This window comes from Panicum virgatum, chromosome 2K, assembly GCF_016808335.1.
Source record: "Panicum virgatum strain AP13 chromosome 2K, P.virgatum_v5, whole genome shotgun sequence".
NCBI lineage: Eukaryota > Viridiplantae > Streptophyta > Magnoliopsida > Poales > Poaceae > Panicum > Panicum virgatum.
In genome coordinates, this window is record NC_053137.1 from 45736387 (window position 1) to 45752655 (window position 16269).

Consider the following 16269-nt stretch of genomic DNA (forward strand, 5'->3'; position numbering starts at 1 on the left):
ACTGAGCCGCGCCGGGGGTGGGGTGGGTGGGGGATTGGGTCGTGTTTGGAAATGTTGAAGCGCCCGGTCAATTTGCAGGTGATGGACGCGCGAGAGGCCGGTGGAGGGAAGCGGCCGTACAACTGGACAAACGCACGGCCGGCTGGAATAGAGTCTTTACCATTTATTTATCATGTGGAAACTCAAGTATGCAGCGCTGGCATTGTTTACCAACCTATGTCTGAGACTAAATTAATTGAAAATGGGATAATCCACTCCTTTTCGGGTTCGGATAAACCATTTGATCCAAGAGAACCAGGCGCTCTGCTGCTGACCTTGGAGCTTCAAACATCAACTGAGCCTAGGTTCATTTTGTTGTGAAACTAAACTTGAGGCACTTGGTTACCAATGCTAGTTCTGTCTCCCCTATGAGCTACTTGTGAACCATAATGGGTGGATGCTGTTGCCTTGTTATTTTGTGTGCAGTCCTGTAGCTGATCAGTATTTGTGTTCCGACTATAAGGCATGGATATTATTGTTGCTTGTTTCTCTATATCATTGCATCCTTCATTATCTTTATTGTTTTGGTCTTCTTTTTGAATATGCTCATTTTCTTCTTGTTGCCCATGTCTGTCCTGACTCTGATCATCCATGTTGATCCCTGCCTTTTGTTGACCCCTTCTGTAGTGGTTGGTCAGCAAAGATATAGAAAGGGAGCATGTTGTTACAAATCCAGTTAGGAGGAATAATCCCCCAAATTTGCCAAAAGTGATAGCACCCGAATCAGCAATTTTTTCCTCATTTTGACAACTGTTTTGATCAGTCCATTTCTTCTCGATTTGAATGATACTATCTCCTTCTGTTATGTTGAGGATTGCCCTTGATATTTCAGTAAGTAGTGGAGATCGCTTTGGAAGTGCCTAATAGTCGAAGAGAAAGTTCTTATTAGCTTGATTATACTAACACTTAAAGAATACTACATTATATCTGACTCTGTAATCTGTAGGAGGCATGAAAAGTTAAATTTCTGAATCTCACCTGATTGATCTAACTTTTGGAGCTTAAGTGCTACAATGGAATAAGGAATTTAATGCACCACATGAAGATAATATTTCAATGTTAGATTTTCTATCTTAACTTAGTAGACATTTTTTTGACATATTTAAGAGAGCTCTAAATAATTGGCTAACAAAGAGTAGCTGAACTTACAAATGCAAAGCCAGCACTTTTGTAAATAGGTCCAACCATTGTGTAACCTTTGCAGTATTTGGCAAGAAACAATTTGATGTATGGGACTTCCAGAACGAGAGCAGCAACACCACCATATTTGCCTTAGAAAGTGCACCATGGAAGTCTTCAGGAGTATCATAGGGTCTTATTCTTGATCTGTCAAAACCAATATCTTCCAATAAACCCTCTATGTAGGAACCTCGGTGGAACCCTACATACCCTCCTTGCTTCTGGAGTTCATGAATGTCAGTCACCGTTGGTGAAAGCTGCTGTACAGTAAGCATCGATGCAAAGCTTGCTGTATAACTTGATGCAAGCACTAGAAGAACAAACATCCATACAAGTAGAACTATTCGAGACAGAAAACACTCCAGCTTCTCCTCTGCAGAATTAACCACAAAAAGGTCATATTTGTCATACACTAAGTCAATTTGTAAAGCAGAGGTACAGGTACCACAATGAATACTACTAGTACCACAAAGATGGAATGTTCAATATCTGTTATTTTAGATGGTAAGTTAAGTCCTCATTCATCAAGACTACTTGATTATTAGTTTAATTTTAAATAACATCTAATATGACTTACCTAAGATTTGTTTCCAAAAAGTTAACACTACTGCTTTGTTGAGGAATTCAAGATAAGTCAGAATGCATTGTTCTTTATAAAAAAGTATGAAGCTTTACTTTCACAATATTTCTTGCAGATCCTTTTCAATGCTTTTAACTTTTTTAAGGAGGTTCAGTGTATGTTTATCTACAAAAACATAGATCAATATATTTTTGTCACAAACAGTCATGGTTGTTCGAAATATGTATATAGCAACAAAATTGGTAAGAAATCTGTTAAAGTGTTTTACTCAACTCTCTTCATATATGGAGAAAAACATCAGAATCCCAAGTTGTTTGAGAGAAAAGGGACCATGAAGATACCCATTGCCATTTAGACGCTCTAACAGCCAGACTACAAGTGCAGTATATATAAAGAACATGATGCTTCCAAACCACATTCCTTTGCTTAGTGGTTTTGAGAAAATCCGCATATTATTGTTCACTTTTTCCTTGACTGGTACAATCATCGCCACTCCTGATTCTGTGTATGGTACCGTGAAATCGACATACATCGTTCTGTTGTATCTTATTGTTATATCTCCAATTGCTATGTCATATCTCTGCATTGGCATCAGTTAGTTATATTTGTTTGTGATTTGCAAATTTAAAAGGAAATTCTACTTACTATGTGATATGCACTACAACTGATCTAACAATGCATGCTCATTTATTTAATAAAGGGAAATAACTAGTGATCAATTGATATTTACTTTAGGAAAGAAAGATATAAACCATTCTCGTTTATATCCATTTAGTAGACCAACAGCAAGGTTTGATTGTGATTGAAAATAGTATTATAGTTTTACGCTGGGTGGAATTATGAAAATTATAAAATATATTCAAATGCGATTGAAAATAGAACTATAGTCTTACTCTAGATGGAATTATGAATACTGTAAAATATATGCAAATGCAAATTGTTGTTCCTTCACGTGGTAGATTGAGAAATTGAATAATATCTTTTAAAAATTATTTCTTACCCGAAGATAAACTTGGTAAACAAAATCATTATAGCTCCCTGTACTTGGTGTATCAACTGTATCAAATGCTTCATATTCGTAAGAAAGTGCAAAAGGCAGTTTCTTTACTGCCTCCTCAAATATGTCTATTGAAAGGCCACTCGCTCTTGTTGCACCCGTGACTGGATCCTTCGATGTCCTTATAAACTCCGGATATGCACTTGTGTTCACACCAACCCTAAGCTTGTTACCACTTGCAGGAAGTTCCCAACCCCTTGGTATTTCTGTTGACTCTCCTGGCCAAATTACTGGATTTAGATTGAGCACTGAGGTTGACCTTGTTATTTCCAAACCATTTTGATTTAGCTGGCGTAAAAGGCCATTTTTCAAAGTCCAAAATCCAATATGTCTCCAACTTCTCCCAACCACATTTATTATTTGTAAGAAAGAAACTTGCGGTTGTCTATCTATCACGTCGAAGTTTCCACTTAAGCCTCTAAATTTGTTTTGTACAATTTCTGTTAGGAGCTGTGGACCATTTGTGGAAACAGCTAGCAACTCCAAGCATGTAGAATTTTTAGCGGACTGCGGTCTATTATTTTTGTTTCTCAATACCCTAACCTTTTCTGCTGCTTGAGCTAATGCCCAAACCGTATCATATCCCCATAGCCCAACAACACTTCGTTTATTAACTGGCGATTCATTTGGGTTATCTTGGTGGTACATTTTGTTCCATCTTATGGAAAAGCTATCAAGTTCTTTTGATCTGGGGACATGAAACCTTACTCCTATTACCCCATTCATTGCTTCAATAACAGATGGATCGAGCATAGTCACAGAATTCGGGGTCGATGTCTCGTCCCACGACCCGGGAACGCCGTTCCGATTCGAGGGTCGGGGTCAAAGAGGGTCAGTGTCCCATTCAAGGTTGGATCGCGTCCCGGTTTGAGAGGGGTCGTAGCCCCATTGCTAGCAGATTTAATTGGGATAAGAAGGTTATTGATAGCGGATTGATGTGGTTTTTGTTAGATAATAAGCTAAGTACGTGTAGTATGATCTAGATGTACTATTTTGTATGTTTCTTATATGCTTGTGCAGATTAGTCTCTTCATTAGTAGCACATATATATATATAGTTTTTGTCTTTTTAAAGACGCATCGACCCGAAGATATCGACCCGGATGAATCAGAGTCGCGTTCCACATAATAATTTATCGTTCCATAGAGGTATACCTCCTTCGTACCACAATTTTATAAAGTGACGACCCTCGACCCTATTCCTCGACCTGGTCGACCCAGGAACTTTGTGACTATGGGATCGAGTGAATCGATTATGTTTGCTAATCCATTTGTTATGATCCACACATATCCTTTCTTCATCATCCCTGCCTCATTGGCCTTTGTAAAGAGAAGGGATGCCCTGGTTGATGACATATGGACAATGAATACCCTCGTTTGCATCATCCTTAGCTTGTAGAGCTCTTGCATAATGTTTTCACTTGTTGCTGACAAAGAGATAACACTGCGGTATGGAATACGAGCATCTATTTGTTGAAGAGCATCAATGAGGTATGGTAGAATGCCCCTCCCATAGTCGGTATCATCATATACCGGTACCACCTCTCTCCATCCATAGGCTTTGATAAGAGAGGCAATACTATCCACTTGAACTGAGCTGTTCAATGTTGCACGCACAAAATATGGCATAACATCAGAAGTGGCTGAGGGGCTTGTTGCAGTGAAGGATACAATAGGTACTTGTTCTGTATTCCCTAGCTCGGATATAAATGCAGCTTCTGAAGATTTCTGGGGACCAATGATGGCTTGCACTTTGCAATTCTCCAGTAGTTCAATAGCTTTGGAATTGCATAAGAAAAAAAAACTTCAGTCAATAATATAAGCAAAACAAAACTGTACTCAGCATCTTTATTTCGTCAATGCTTTCATAATTCCAAAATGGAAAATTTTGGTATAGGACTGTGGTTTTTGCTGGTGGACACTAAATGTCTATGTCTATGGGTGACTCTCCTGCAAATGGATATCTGCACTTTTCAGAAAAATAGTTTCCACCAGCAAACACCAGTGTATCTTACAGCGCAATTTGACTCGGGCAAAAAGGATGGTAAGTTTTTTTTTCTATGTTTATGTTTGTTTGAGGGTTCTAATCTAGACTTACAATTGATACCCAGCCTCATGTCTCTCTCCAAATGATATGCTTTTTCTTTGTCTAAGTTTCAGGTTTTTGACATTCTTCTATGATGTTCATGATAATGCTGCAGCAAAACACATACCTGCTGAAGCAGCTTGGACATCGTTGCCTGCGGAATCCCTGACGTGGAGGACTAGTTTCCTGCTGCAATTCTGGCAAGCTGCATAGAAATCTTGGACAGCCAGTGAAACGCTGGTCCGTGCTACTTTCCCCACCAAGGAACCCAAGTCGAGAATCACACCGACATGGAATTCATTGGCGCTGCTTCCGGTGGTGTTCTGAGCTGCAGCGGAACTGAAGATGAGTAGCAGGAAGAGGACGTATTGAGGTGCTCTCTCCATTGCCCTTTTGGTGGAAGGTATGCAAGTCTTGTGAGAGCAAGGCAGTGGAACTGATATGTAGTCTATTATCAGGATTGCTAGCTGACTTTTTTTTTTTGAGTAGAGGATTGCTAGCTGACTTATGCACTGGTTCCTAAGGTCAAGCTGGAAGTTGCAAGGTAGTTCAGTCAATAGTTCCTGTGATGCAATGTCTCGCTACCAAGTACTCACCGGTGACCGAAAATTCTGGCACATGGAAACCCTCTTGTATCATTGTCCTCTTACATTTAATAATATTGGACTTTTCGTGTGCAGGTAAACCGGGTCCGCGGCATTCGACCAGGCAAAACTGCTGCATGGGCTTTCCCTTAAACTTTTCTTTCATTCATTTATTAATGACCTTTTTGAGGGTGGGTCCCAGAAATTTGTCGGCCCGGCAAACTGCAGATGATTTGCACGGCAACAGGCCCGGCCAGAGGAGAATGCTTGCGCTCTGCCCAACCCAGTATCAAAAACGAGCACATCCTTTTCCGCCACCTCCCCCTCTTGCTAATACCGCCTAGCCCACGATAACAACCGTTTTCTAGAAACCATACTATCACACAAATCCGTTAAAAATATAAAAATAAAAATTATTCTAGAATAAAATAAAATATTTCAAAAAAAAAGTTTTGAAACAAATAAAAATGTTTCAAAAAATATCTAGAGATGGAAATTGTTCCGGAACAAATAAAAATATTTTAGAAAAAATATTATCTAAATATAATCAATTGTGATAGTATGATTTCTAGTCGTATGTGCGATGAATAGACGCCACAGTTATCTAGGCTCATGTTGTGTTGTCTTCGTTGTCCGCCGCCGTCGCGACAGCCCCGACTCCGCATCCTTCGACGTGCGGCGCTGAGGCTCTCTCAGGACAAAGGTCGCAACGAGAGGGCCGAAGCAGCGGGTGACAAAGGTCGCCGAGCTGCTAGCTACTCTACTGCCTCTACACTACTCTACCGCCTCTACGCAATGGTGGATCTAGGATTTTAACACTATTCAAAATTATATATATAATTTTGTTAGTAATTCTCAATGTTTTCATAGAATTCGATTTACAAGAATAAAAATAAGAAACAAAGTTCTATTCAACCAACAAGTGTGAAGTTGCATAAACTAATTACAAATAGTTGGAACATATTAAGTGCAAAATAAGCAAAAGAGAAGCTTAGACACCTATAACTATTTAAAGATGATTGCTCTTCTTCTTGTTGTCTTGTCTACACTTTCCAAAGGACATGGAAGTCTTGATTATATCATCTTCATCCAAAATTAAATTGTTTAAAATGCAATGTCTTCGTTCGTCTTCATAATTCAATAATTCTACAAAATAAATACGCAAGAGTATTAGCAATAGGAAAAATCTAAATGGAGAGGCCTCTCCATTTAGTCTTAAAAGGAGAGCCCTCAAACTTTCTTAAAATGCAAAGTATAATTCCACTAGATTTCAAAAGAAATTGTCAATTTCATCTTAAAATAATTTTACAATATAGTAACTTCATAATACATTAATATTACAAAAAAGTAACTTCATAATACATTAATATTACAAAAATTAACTTTTATGATCCATACTTTTATTAAGAAAAGTAACTCTTATACTTCGTGAAAGTTAAGAAAAAGTAATATTGTAGTATATGAATTTTAGAAAAAGCAACTTTCTAATTCATGATAGAAAGTAATATAGCGATGGAGGAAGTAAGATTTGTTTTTTTAAAAGTAACTTTATACTTCGTGAAAGTTAAAAAAAAGAAACACTACAGTATATTAATTTTAGAGAAAATAACTTTCTGGTTCGTGACAGAAAGTAACTTGCTAATAGCATACATGGTATGAAGTGACTTTTGACTAGTTTATATGGCAAAGGAAGTATTTTTTTTTGAAAAAGTAACTTCACCACTTTGAGTAAAACATATTCAAGTAGGTCTTGTTTTGAAGCTCTAGTTAAAATGAACAGAATATAATCGAATTTTGATTTGGAACTATTGTTTTTTCTAGAGTTGAGATTTATCATGCAGTAGGGAAAAGGTGCGTCCTTTTTCTGACAAAGGGATGGTGCGCGCATCGCCGGGAGGGGAGGCTGAGTTATTTCCATTCCAATTTGACGTAGTTGAACAAAAATAAGAAGTATAGAGGGCTCTCCAGTTAATACTAAACGGACAGGCATCCCCATGTAGTTGCCTCTTTTTTAAAATACATATATATTATGTATTGTTCTATGTTGGGCCACATGGTATGACGTGGCCCAACCGGCATACCCTGTGGCTCTGCCTCTTCCTCTGCACTAGCCTTCAGCTCTCAGGTTTTCTCGATTCTATCTGGTACCATCTACGCAGTGCTCCTGAGTGTTTCTTACGGTGTTTCTATGTAGGCATAGTTTCCCGTGCGAACGTGTTTTCTCAACTTGCATTTCTATTCTTTTTGCTTAGTAGGGTGCTTGGTTTGAGGAATTGGGTGATCTATCGTCTTCTTGTCCCTCATATTTTTATTTTTTATTTTGAATAGAATGGGTTGATCCATCACCGCCTAATTACTCAATTCCTGAAACCAACAGTCGTTGATATAATTTTTCTCGTATGTCAAAAAAGAAGGGGTTCATAATGATCAATTATTCATGTGAAAAGTAGAAAGCACTCAAGGAAAAAATGTATGGGGATTGAGTGGCCTTGTTGTAACTCATGTATAAAATAAAACTATTTGAAAATTTACTTATTCGAACCAACATCAACATGGGGTCCCCTTCCCTGGAACCTTCAATGTAACATCAACTCTGCATGTCTCATTTAGTTCGGGAACTAAGAGCAACTTTGTGACATACTAGCTTCACCCTCCATGTGAATGAAATCTGAACCGAAATGAGTTGTCGCTGTCACCCTGTTATTCTGTGTGCAATCTCCTAGCAGGTCACCATTTCTGTTTGGACTATGAGGCACCAATATTCTACCTTGATTATCTATGTCTCCGCAGTCTCCATTTTCTTCATTACCTTCATTGCCATCTTGAATATGGCTATTTTCTCCTTTTTGCGCATATCTTTGATTATTCGGCTCATCTTGTTTGGTCAGTACCTTTTGTTGATCTTTTTTATAGTGATTCATCAGCAATGCTACAGGAATGGAACAGGTTGTCACAAATCCAGTTAGTAGGAATAATCCCCCAAAACTGTCGAAAGTGATAGCACTGTCTGAGCCATCTATTTTTTCCTCATTTTGACAATCATTTTGATCAATCCATTTCTTTTCGATTTGAATGATAGTATCTCCTCCTGTTATGTTGATGATCGCCCTTGATATTTCCGCAAGCAGTGGAGATCGCTTGGGAAGTGCCTAACCAGTAAAGGGAATGTTTATATTAGGTTGAGCATATTAAACTAAAAAAGAATATCATATTGTATCCGATTCAATACAAGCCATAAAAAATAAATTTTTACATCCTGATTTATCTAACGAAAAGAAAACTCGGCCATTGGAGGAGACTCTCTCGGGCTTTGTTCTAAGAAGATGTGGAGCTTCAATTTATCTAACTTTTCAGTTGAAATTATGTTGGAATGTGGAATACATTATAGAACATGAAGATAATGTTTCAAAGGTACATTTTCCATGGTAGCTTATTAGTTATTTTAAAGGGAAAAATAGAGATATCGAAATACTTGGATAGTAAGTGTAGCTGAACTTACAAATGCAAACCCTGCACTCTTGTAAATAGGTCCAACCATTGTGTAACCTCTGCAGTACTTGGCAAGAAATAATTTGATGTATGGAACATCAAGAACAAGTGCAGCGACACCACCATGTTCGCCTCCATTAGAAAGAGCAATGCGAAACTCGTCAGGAGCATAAGATCTTATTTTTGATCTATCGAAACCAATATCCACCAGTAGACCTTCTATATAGGAACCTCGGTGGAATCCTACATATCCTCCTTGCTTTTGGAGTTCACGAATGTCAGTAAACATTGGTGAAAGCTGTTGTACAGTAAGCATTGATGCAAGGCTTGCTGTATAACTTGATGCAAGTACCAGAAAAACAAACATCCATACAAGTAGAACTAATCGGGACAGAATGCATTTCAGCTTTTCCTCTGCAGAAAAAACAATAAAGAGGTTATTTTTATAATTCACCAAGTTAATTTGCAAAGCTGAGGAACAACAAGCATGCTAGTATGGGATTTCCAACAAAGCATTTGTTGTTTCTTTACACTGCACATCCAGACTTAGTTAATTAAGTCTATTTCCTACATTATTTTTCTGCATTTTAATACTTTCTAATTTGGCATTCCTAAGACTCATTTTGCATTAATAATTTAAAATCTTTAAACTACCTTTTTTGCTGAGGAAATCAAGATGAGTAAGAGTTGCTTTCTAGTACAATGGAGCTTCAGTGTCACAATCTTTCTTGCAGGAACTTTTCAATGTTTCTATTTTTTAAACAGGTTCAATCTTTCTTGCAGTTTCTATTTTTCAATTTTTACATTAAGCTTATTATTTGCAATGCTTGCCATGGTTGTTCAAAAATTTGCACAGATAAATCAACAAGAAAGAATTATATTGTTTCGGCATTTTACTCAACTCTCTTCAAATATGGAGAAAGACATCAGAATCTCCAGTTGTCTGAGTGAAAATGGACCATGTAGATGTGTGTTGCCATTTAGATGCTCTAATATCCAGACAACAATTGTTGTGTACATAGTGAACATGATGCTTCCAAACCACATTCCTTTGCTTAGTGGTTTTGAGAAAATCCAGATGTTTTTCTTCACTGTTTCCTTGACTGGGACAATCATTCCCACACCTGATTCTGTGTATGGAATCGTGAAGTCAACATACGGTGTTCTGCTGTATATGATTGTTATGTCTCCAATTGCTATATCATATCTCTGCAATAGTATTAGTTGGATTCAATAAAGTTAGATCAAAGGAAGTATTAAGTTATAGATCTCAATTAGATCTATAATTTCATATATATTTGTTCATTCTACTTGATATGAAATAGTTATGAATTTTCAAAGTAAACCTATAAATTTGGATCAAATTTATATTAATGGTGGTTCTTAGGCTAAAACATGTCATGCAATTATCACAGTTCGTTGATGGATAAAACCGATTATGATGATCCATTGGTAAATTCAATTCGTGTGTGAACCGATTTTGTTGCAATTTTGACATGGTAGTTACACAAAAACTTAATGTTTTGCTTTGTAACTGATTATATGAGCAAGTTTTGCACAAGTGATAAACCGGCAACAATGCATGATTATACTTTGAAGGCAAATAAATATTTACACTAGGTAACACTTCAAAGAAAACAATAAATAGGTTGTATGTTGTCTCAACCACCAGAATATATTTGTACAGTACAGCATGTGTGGCTTGTTTCTTTACTAAGCAGATCTAGGAACTGAAAAGTATTCTTTCCAAATTATATTTACCTGAAGATAAACTTGGTGAACAAAATCATTATAACTTGTTGAACTTGTTGCATCAATTGTATCAAATGCTTGGTACTCGTAGCTAAGTGCAAAGGGTAGCCTCTTTACTACCTCCTCAAATATGTCTATTGAAAGCCCAACTACTCTTGTTGCATTCGTGACAGGATCCTTTGATGTCTGTACAAACTCTGGATATGCACTTGTGGGCACACCAACCTTAAGCTTATCGCCACTTGCTGGAATTTCCCATCCCCTTGGTATTTCTGTTGATTCTCCAGGCCAAATTACTGGATTTAGCTCAAGCATTGAGGCTGGCCCTGTTATTTTCAAACCATTTTGATTTAACTGTCGAGAAAGTCCATTTTTCAAAGTCCAAAACCCAATATGTTTCCAGCTTCTACCAACCACATTTATTATTTGTAGTGCATAAACCGGTAGTTGTCTGTCAGTAAGGTCAAAGTTTCCACTTAAGCCTCTGAATTTGTTATGTAAAATTTCTTTTAGGAGCTCTGGACCATCTGTGGAAACTGCCAACAAGTCCAAGCTCGTACTATTTTTACTGGACTGCAATCTCTTATTTTTATTTCTGGATACTCCAACCTTTTCTGCGGCCTGTGATAATGCCCAAACTGTATCATAGGCCCATAGTCCAAATATGCTTGGCTTGTCAAGTGGCAATTCATTAGGATTAAATTGCCGGTACATTCTGTTCCATCTTATTAAGAAACTAGTATCATGTTCTTGTAATCTGGGAACATAAAATCTTGTTCCTATTACACCATTCATTGCCTCAATGACAGACAGATTGAGTGAGTCGACGATGTTTGCTACTCCATCTGTAACGATCCACACAAATCCTTTGTCCATCATCCCTGCCTCCTTAGCCTTTGTAAAGATAAGAGAGGCCCTAGTTGATGACATATGAACGATAAATACCCTTGTTTGCATTGCCATTAACTTGTAGAGTTCTTGCATTATGTTTTCACTTGTTGCTGACAAAGGGATTGCACTGCGATATGGAACATGAGCATCAATCTGTTGAAGGGCATTGACAAGGTGTGGTAGAATGCCTCTCCCATATTCAGTGTCATCATATACTAACACCACCTCTCTCCATCCATAGGCTTTGATAAGAGAGACAATACCATTCACTTGAACTGAGTCGTTCAATGTTGCACGGACGAAATATGGGAAACTATCATGAGTGAGAGCAGGGCTTGTTGCTGTGAAGGATATAATAGGTACTTGTTTTATACTCCCAAGTTTAGATATGAATGTAGCTTCAGATGATTTCTGGGGGCCAATGATGGCTTGCACTTTGTAGTTCTCCAGCAAGTCAATAGCTTGAGAATTGAATGAGGGAAATTTTGGTCAAATAATATTTGTGAAATACAATTCTCCACATATGTGTATTCCTAGTGCTTTCAAGATTGGAAAATAAAAATGGAAGCTTGGCCTATTAAGGGTTATAAATGATTTTAGTGATTAGTGTCAACATAGTCATTTTGGCTAATGTGTTTTACTAGTATAATAGGTTTTAATCTAATGAAACTGAGAGAATTAAACGCAAAAGGACACAAAAATGTCAAATGCGATTTTTACATGACATCTATAATGGTCATCATGTTTAGACAATGATCATGTGGAGAACCAAGCAATAGCTTGGATGCTTAGAGGTGGGTGTACCGTATGCTTAGGGATCAAAACCCAGATTTTCCATCTTGTGTCTCATTAATGTAGCTTTTTCAGTGATAGGCAACATGCTCATTGATAATAATGACTTCATCAATCTTAAGATCTAACAACGTAGTCTCTCGTAGGTTTCATTTGGCATAGGATGTATGTGTGTAAGTTTATAGGGATGGATGTGTGAGCTTATGCGGTTGTACTCTATGTGGGTATGTGTGGCCCTTTATGTTTTGTAACCAAGTTTCTATAGGTTAGGTTAGTTACCTAGTTTGACCGTGCTTACCTAGTTCTAATATGTTGAACTTTTATGTTTCTTCAACATTATTAATATAGCAGTATTGTTGAACTCAATGAGAAAATGTTCAAATATATGCACGAAATAATTGACACTGAGGAAACGGTACATGAGGCATTGAGGATGTCCATGTTGTAATACATTAAAGAAATTTGTTGACACAAGACAGTACTAGAATATTTCTTTGAACATGTTTGACCTAGGTATAGCAATTTGGAAGAGCTAGATTTTCTTTGAAGGATCGGCTCTACAGATTGTTAAACCACATGATTAGATTGGAACATATCTCATATACACAATCTAATCATGGTATGTGACTCGTATATGTGTGTTGGGGACTAATATAATTTGGCTTCACTAAACTATCATGTTTGGTCATGGTCGGTGACATGGTTTGAGAGTCACGGGATTTTTTAAAATGGTGCAATAATTTTAACACTTGGAAGTGGAGTACATAAATAGGTCACTACCCTCTAGTCTCATTATGTATTGTGAATGGCACCAGTGACAATATGTCATGGAACTTTTTACACACTTTTTGAATTTTTTTTAAGTGGGAGCGCTTGAGCACCAAATACATTTTCACTTAGAAGGGCTAGCGATGGCTAGTAGTATTATTGAGGCACCATCAAGCAATGCAGGTACCATGACTATCTATGATGAGGCCACTAGTGGTCGTATTCATGATTTTAGTTGGTACCCCCTTTATCCTGAAATATAAGGGACTCTAAGTTTTTCCAAAAAAAAACAAGCTATTTCAAATTTGATCAAGTTTGTAGAAAATAATAGCGATATTGTGATATCAATGAGCATAGTTGGATCAATATAAAATGTATTTCCAAAGTTTATTCTTAGATGTTGTTGAAGTTAATACTCTTCTCTATAAACTTGGTAATTTAGAATGTTTGACATAGGAAAACTTATGATCAAGATAGAGGGAGTATTGCTGATGAAGTCTAACCATTAACACAAAATCTAACCCTTCTAGGTTGGCCTGAGGGGCCAGCAGCAGCCTCTGCCAGCCACCCGTGGTAACACTAGTGTCCGGTTGAGACAATTCGTGTGCTGATAAGAAGGGATCTAGGGAAATTTTCTTCAATCAACGGCTAGTTTTTAAAAGAGACGCAATAATACACCCTCATCTAGCTATTTGGAGCTCAACATCATATTTGAGACTTCTTCCTAGCTACCAAAGTCAAAGGTATTGAAGATCATTGTGATTGTCATAATAAGGATTATCTAGTACTAGATTAGGCTTGCTAAGTATGCATCTTGTTAGGTTATTAGCCTAGGATTATATCAAGTGCTCACCATGTGTCTTGGTGGTCTAGTGGCATCAAGTCATGTGAGACTCTCTACTTGTGTTTGTGAAGTATCTGGCAATATCTTGTACATGAGAAGAGTGGCCGATACTGGAGTTGATGAAGTGTGCTCATGAATGAAACAACGGAGAGCAATAAGGTCAAAGACACTTAATTAGTTACATTATGCATTTACCCTTTCGTATGTATTTTCAAATTGTCATGTGTAATTTATAAGATTAAAACTTAGGCTCCAAAACCAATTAGGTTCTGAAAACCTTTGTAGCAGTAGAGAGCTAGAAATAGAAACATATATAAATGAGCTCTTTTACAATGATTGTAAAGTACCAAAGGGTACTTTCGGGTACTTAGTCCCTTGAATTTTTCCTGGTCGTTGATCTATGGATATTAAATTAAATCAGTACTTGGTCCCACCATTTTTGGTACTTGGTCCCACATTTTGGAAGTAGCAGGCACTTTATCCTAGGTATTTCTGGGTACTTTCTACCTTCACCACCATAGAATTTTATCAGATGGACAGCTCATATTTGTTTCAATCATTGTAAAATTTCTCATATAAAATTCATAGCACAATTATAGAAAACTTATGTAGGTTTTTATATGTGAGTCCTCAGTCTTTTCTAAGCCTAATACAATTTATCCCTCCTAGAGCATCGCAGCCACCTCAAAGGTTAAGGCAACTTTACTTTTAGCTTTTTGTTCATGTTAAGCTAGCTAGGTTTCTAATTTGGCATTCAGTGATACCCAACTTCATGCCTGAATGCTATATATTTTGTCTTGAGTGACCGCTATTTGACACATGTCATTGTCCCCTCCTGTACCTTTATATGCCATTGGCACTCAGAAGTCATTTGTCTTGATTGTGATATATTTGATTTCTGATATAAAACATTTTGAGAACATTTCTAGAGGATTATATAAATTTATATGACCGAATTATTTTGAACCATAAAAGAAATTTATCTACTTCAGTGATTTTGTTTGATCAACGTACCTGCTGAAGCAGCTTGGACTTCATTGCCCATGGAATCCTTGATGTGAATGGCTAACTTCGTCCTGTAGTTTTGGTGGACTGAATAGAAGTCTTCCACAGCCAGTGAAATACTGGTTCGTGATACTTTCCCCACCAATGAACCCAAGTCAAGGATCACCCCTACATGGAATTCTTCTACCTTACGTGCGGTGCTATTTTGAGCTGCACCAAAACTGAAGACAAGTAGTAGGAAGAGGATGGTTTGAGGTTTTTTCTCCATTACCGTAGCTTCAAGGCTAGTAAATTTTTACGCTCCTGTGCAGCATTTATAGAACAAATGGTCGAGGACCTAGATAGTTCTTAATATAAAAAAGTTCACTTTTCAATCTTTTAACTATATATAGCTTCAGTGGAAACCACGTAGAAAAAATTTATCCCTCTATTATCAGGTCAAATCAATTAACGTTTTTACCAATGACTTCTCGATACCTAGCTAGCTCTTATACCAGTTATGTGTATGTTGATTATTCTGCATCCTGCCCTAGTTGACTTCTGGTCTTTGTTTCTTTGGTAGTCCAAGCATCGGAAACTTCAGCTGAGTTGCAGCAGGATATATGCAAGTCAAGTCCAAACCAACTGTGGTTAGTGATGGAATTTATTCTCAGGAAGAAAAGGGTGTGTTGCAAAGTGGAACTTGCGAGGCAGTTCAGAGTAGTTTCTGTTATCTAATACTCTCACACTACTTATAATATTTATCAGTGACGAAAACCACAGTTTAGAGTAGTTTCCGTCACTGAGCTTCAATTTTGATTGGTTCTGTGTAAGTGATCGGTTGCTCTAGCCTAAAAAGCAAAGGGGATGAATTAGGCACTTTAAAACTTTAACTTATGGCTCCAACTAGTTTGCACAAAAATTTAATCTAAAGCATGCTATCTAGATATGCACCTAAAGTTCTTCTAGTGTGAAACCCTCATCCCAAAAGAGTTTAGCAGCCTATAGCCAATCTAACAAGATATTACTATATAAAAGTAAAGGCACAAAGATTGCAATATGAAATGCGGAAGCTTAAGTGAGGGATGAGAGGAAGCAAACTCTCGACACGAAGATTTATCCCGTGGTTCGGATTGCCACAAAGGCGCCCCTACATCCACGTTGTTGAAGCACTCACAAAGAGTATCACTTCCCGGCAATCAAGTCTCTTTCGTGAACACAATCA

General features: G+C 37.4%; 1 protein-coding gene and 1 pseudogene across 1 annotated transcript; both read right to left on the reverse strand.

Annotated features, from left to right (window-relative positions):
• Nucleotides 1-304: 304 nt before the first annotated feature.
• Nucleotides 305-5371, reverse strand: LOC120695718 (annotated as a pseudogene).
• A 2771-nt stretch (nt 5372-8142) lies between these two features.
• Nucleotides 8143-15333, reverse strand: LOC120695356 (glutamate receptor 2.8-like). Its single transcript, XM_039978630.1, has 5 exons — nt 15075-15333; nt 10775-12117; nt 9916-10222; nt 9024-9427; nt 8143-8673 (listed from the first exon to the last, which is right to left on the reverse strand). Exons 1-5 carry the CDS (start codon nt 15331-15333, stop codon nt 8143-8145), a joined length of 2844 nt encoding a protein of 947 aa, XP_039834564.1.
• Nucleotides 15334-16269: the final 936 nt, after the last annotated feature.

Coding starts and splice junctions, on each gene's coding strand:
- LOC120695356 (XM_039978630.1), bottom strand. CDS start 15,333: ATGGAGAAAAAACCTCAAACCATCCTCTTCCTACTACTTGTCTTCAGT. Junction 12,118..15,074: donor AGTCCAAGCTGCTTCAGCAG/GTACGTTGATCA, acceptor TCAATTCTCAAG/CTATTGACTTGCTGGAGAAC. Junction 10,223..10,774: donor TTCACCAAGTTTATCTTCAG/GTAAATATAATT, acceptor ATACTATTGCAG/AGATATGATATAGCAATTGG.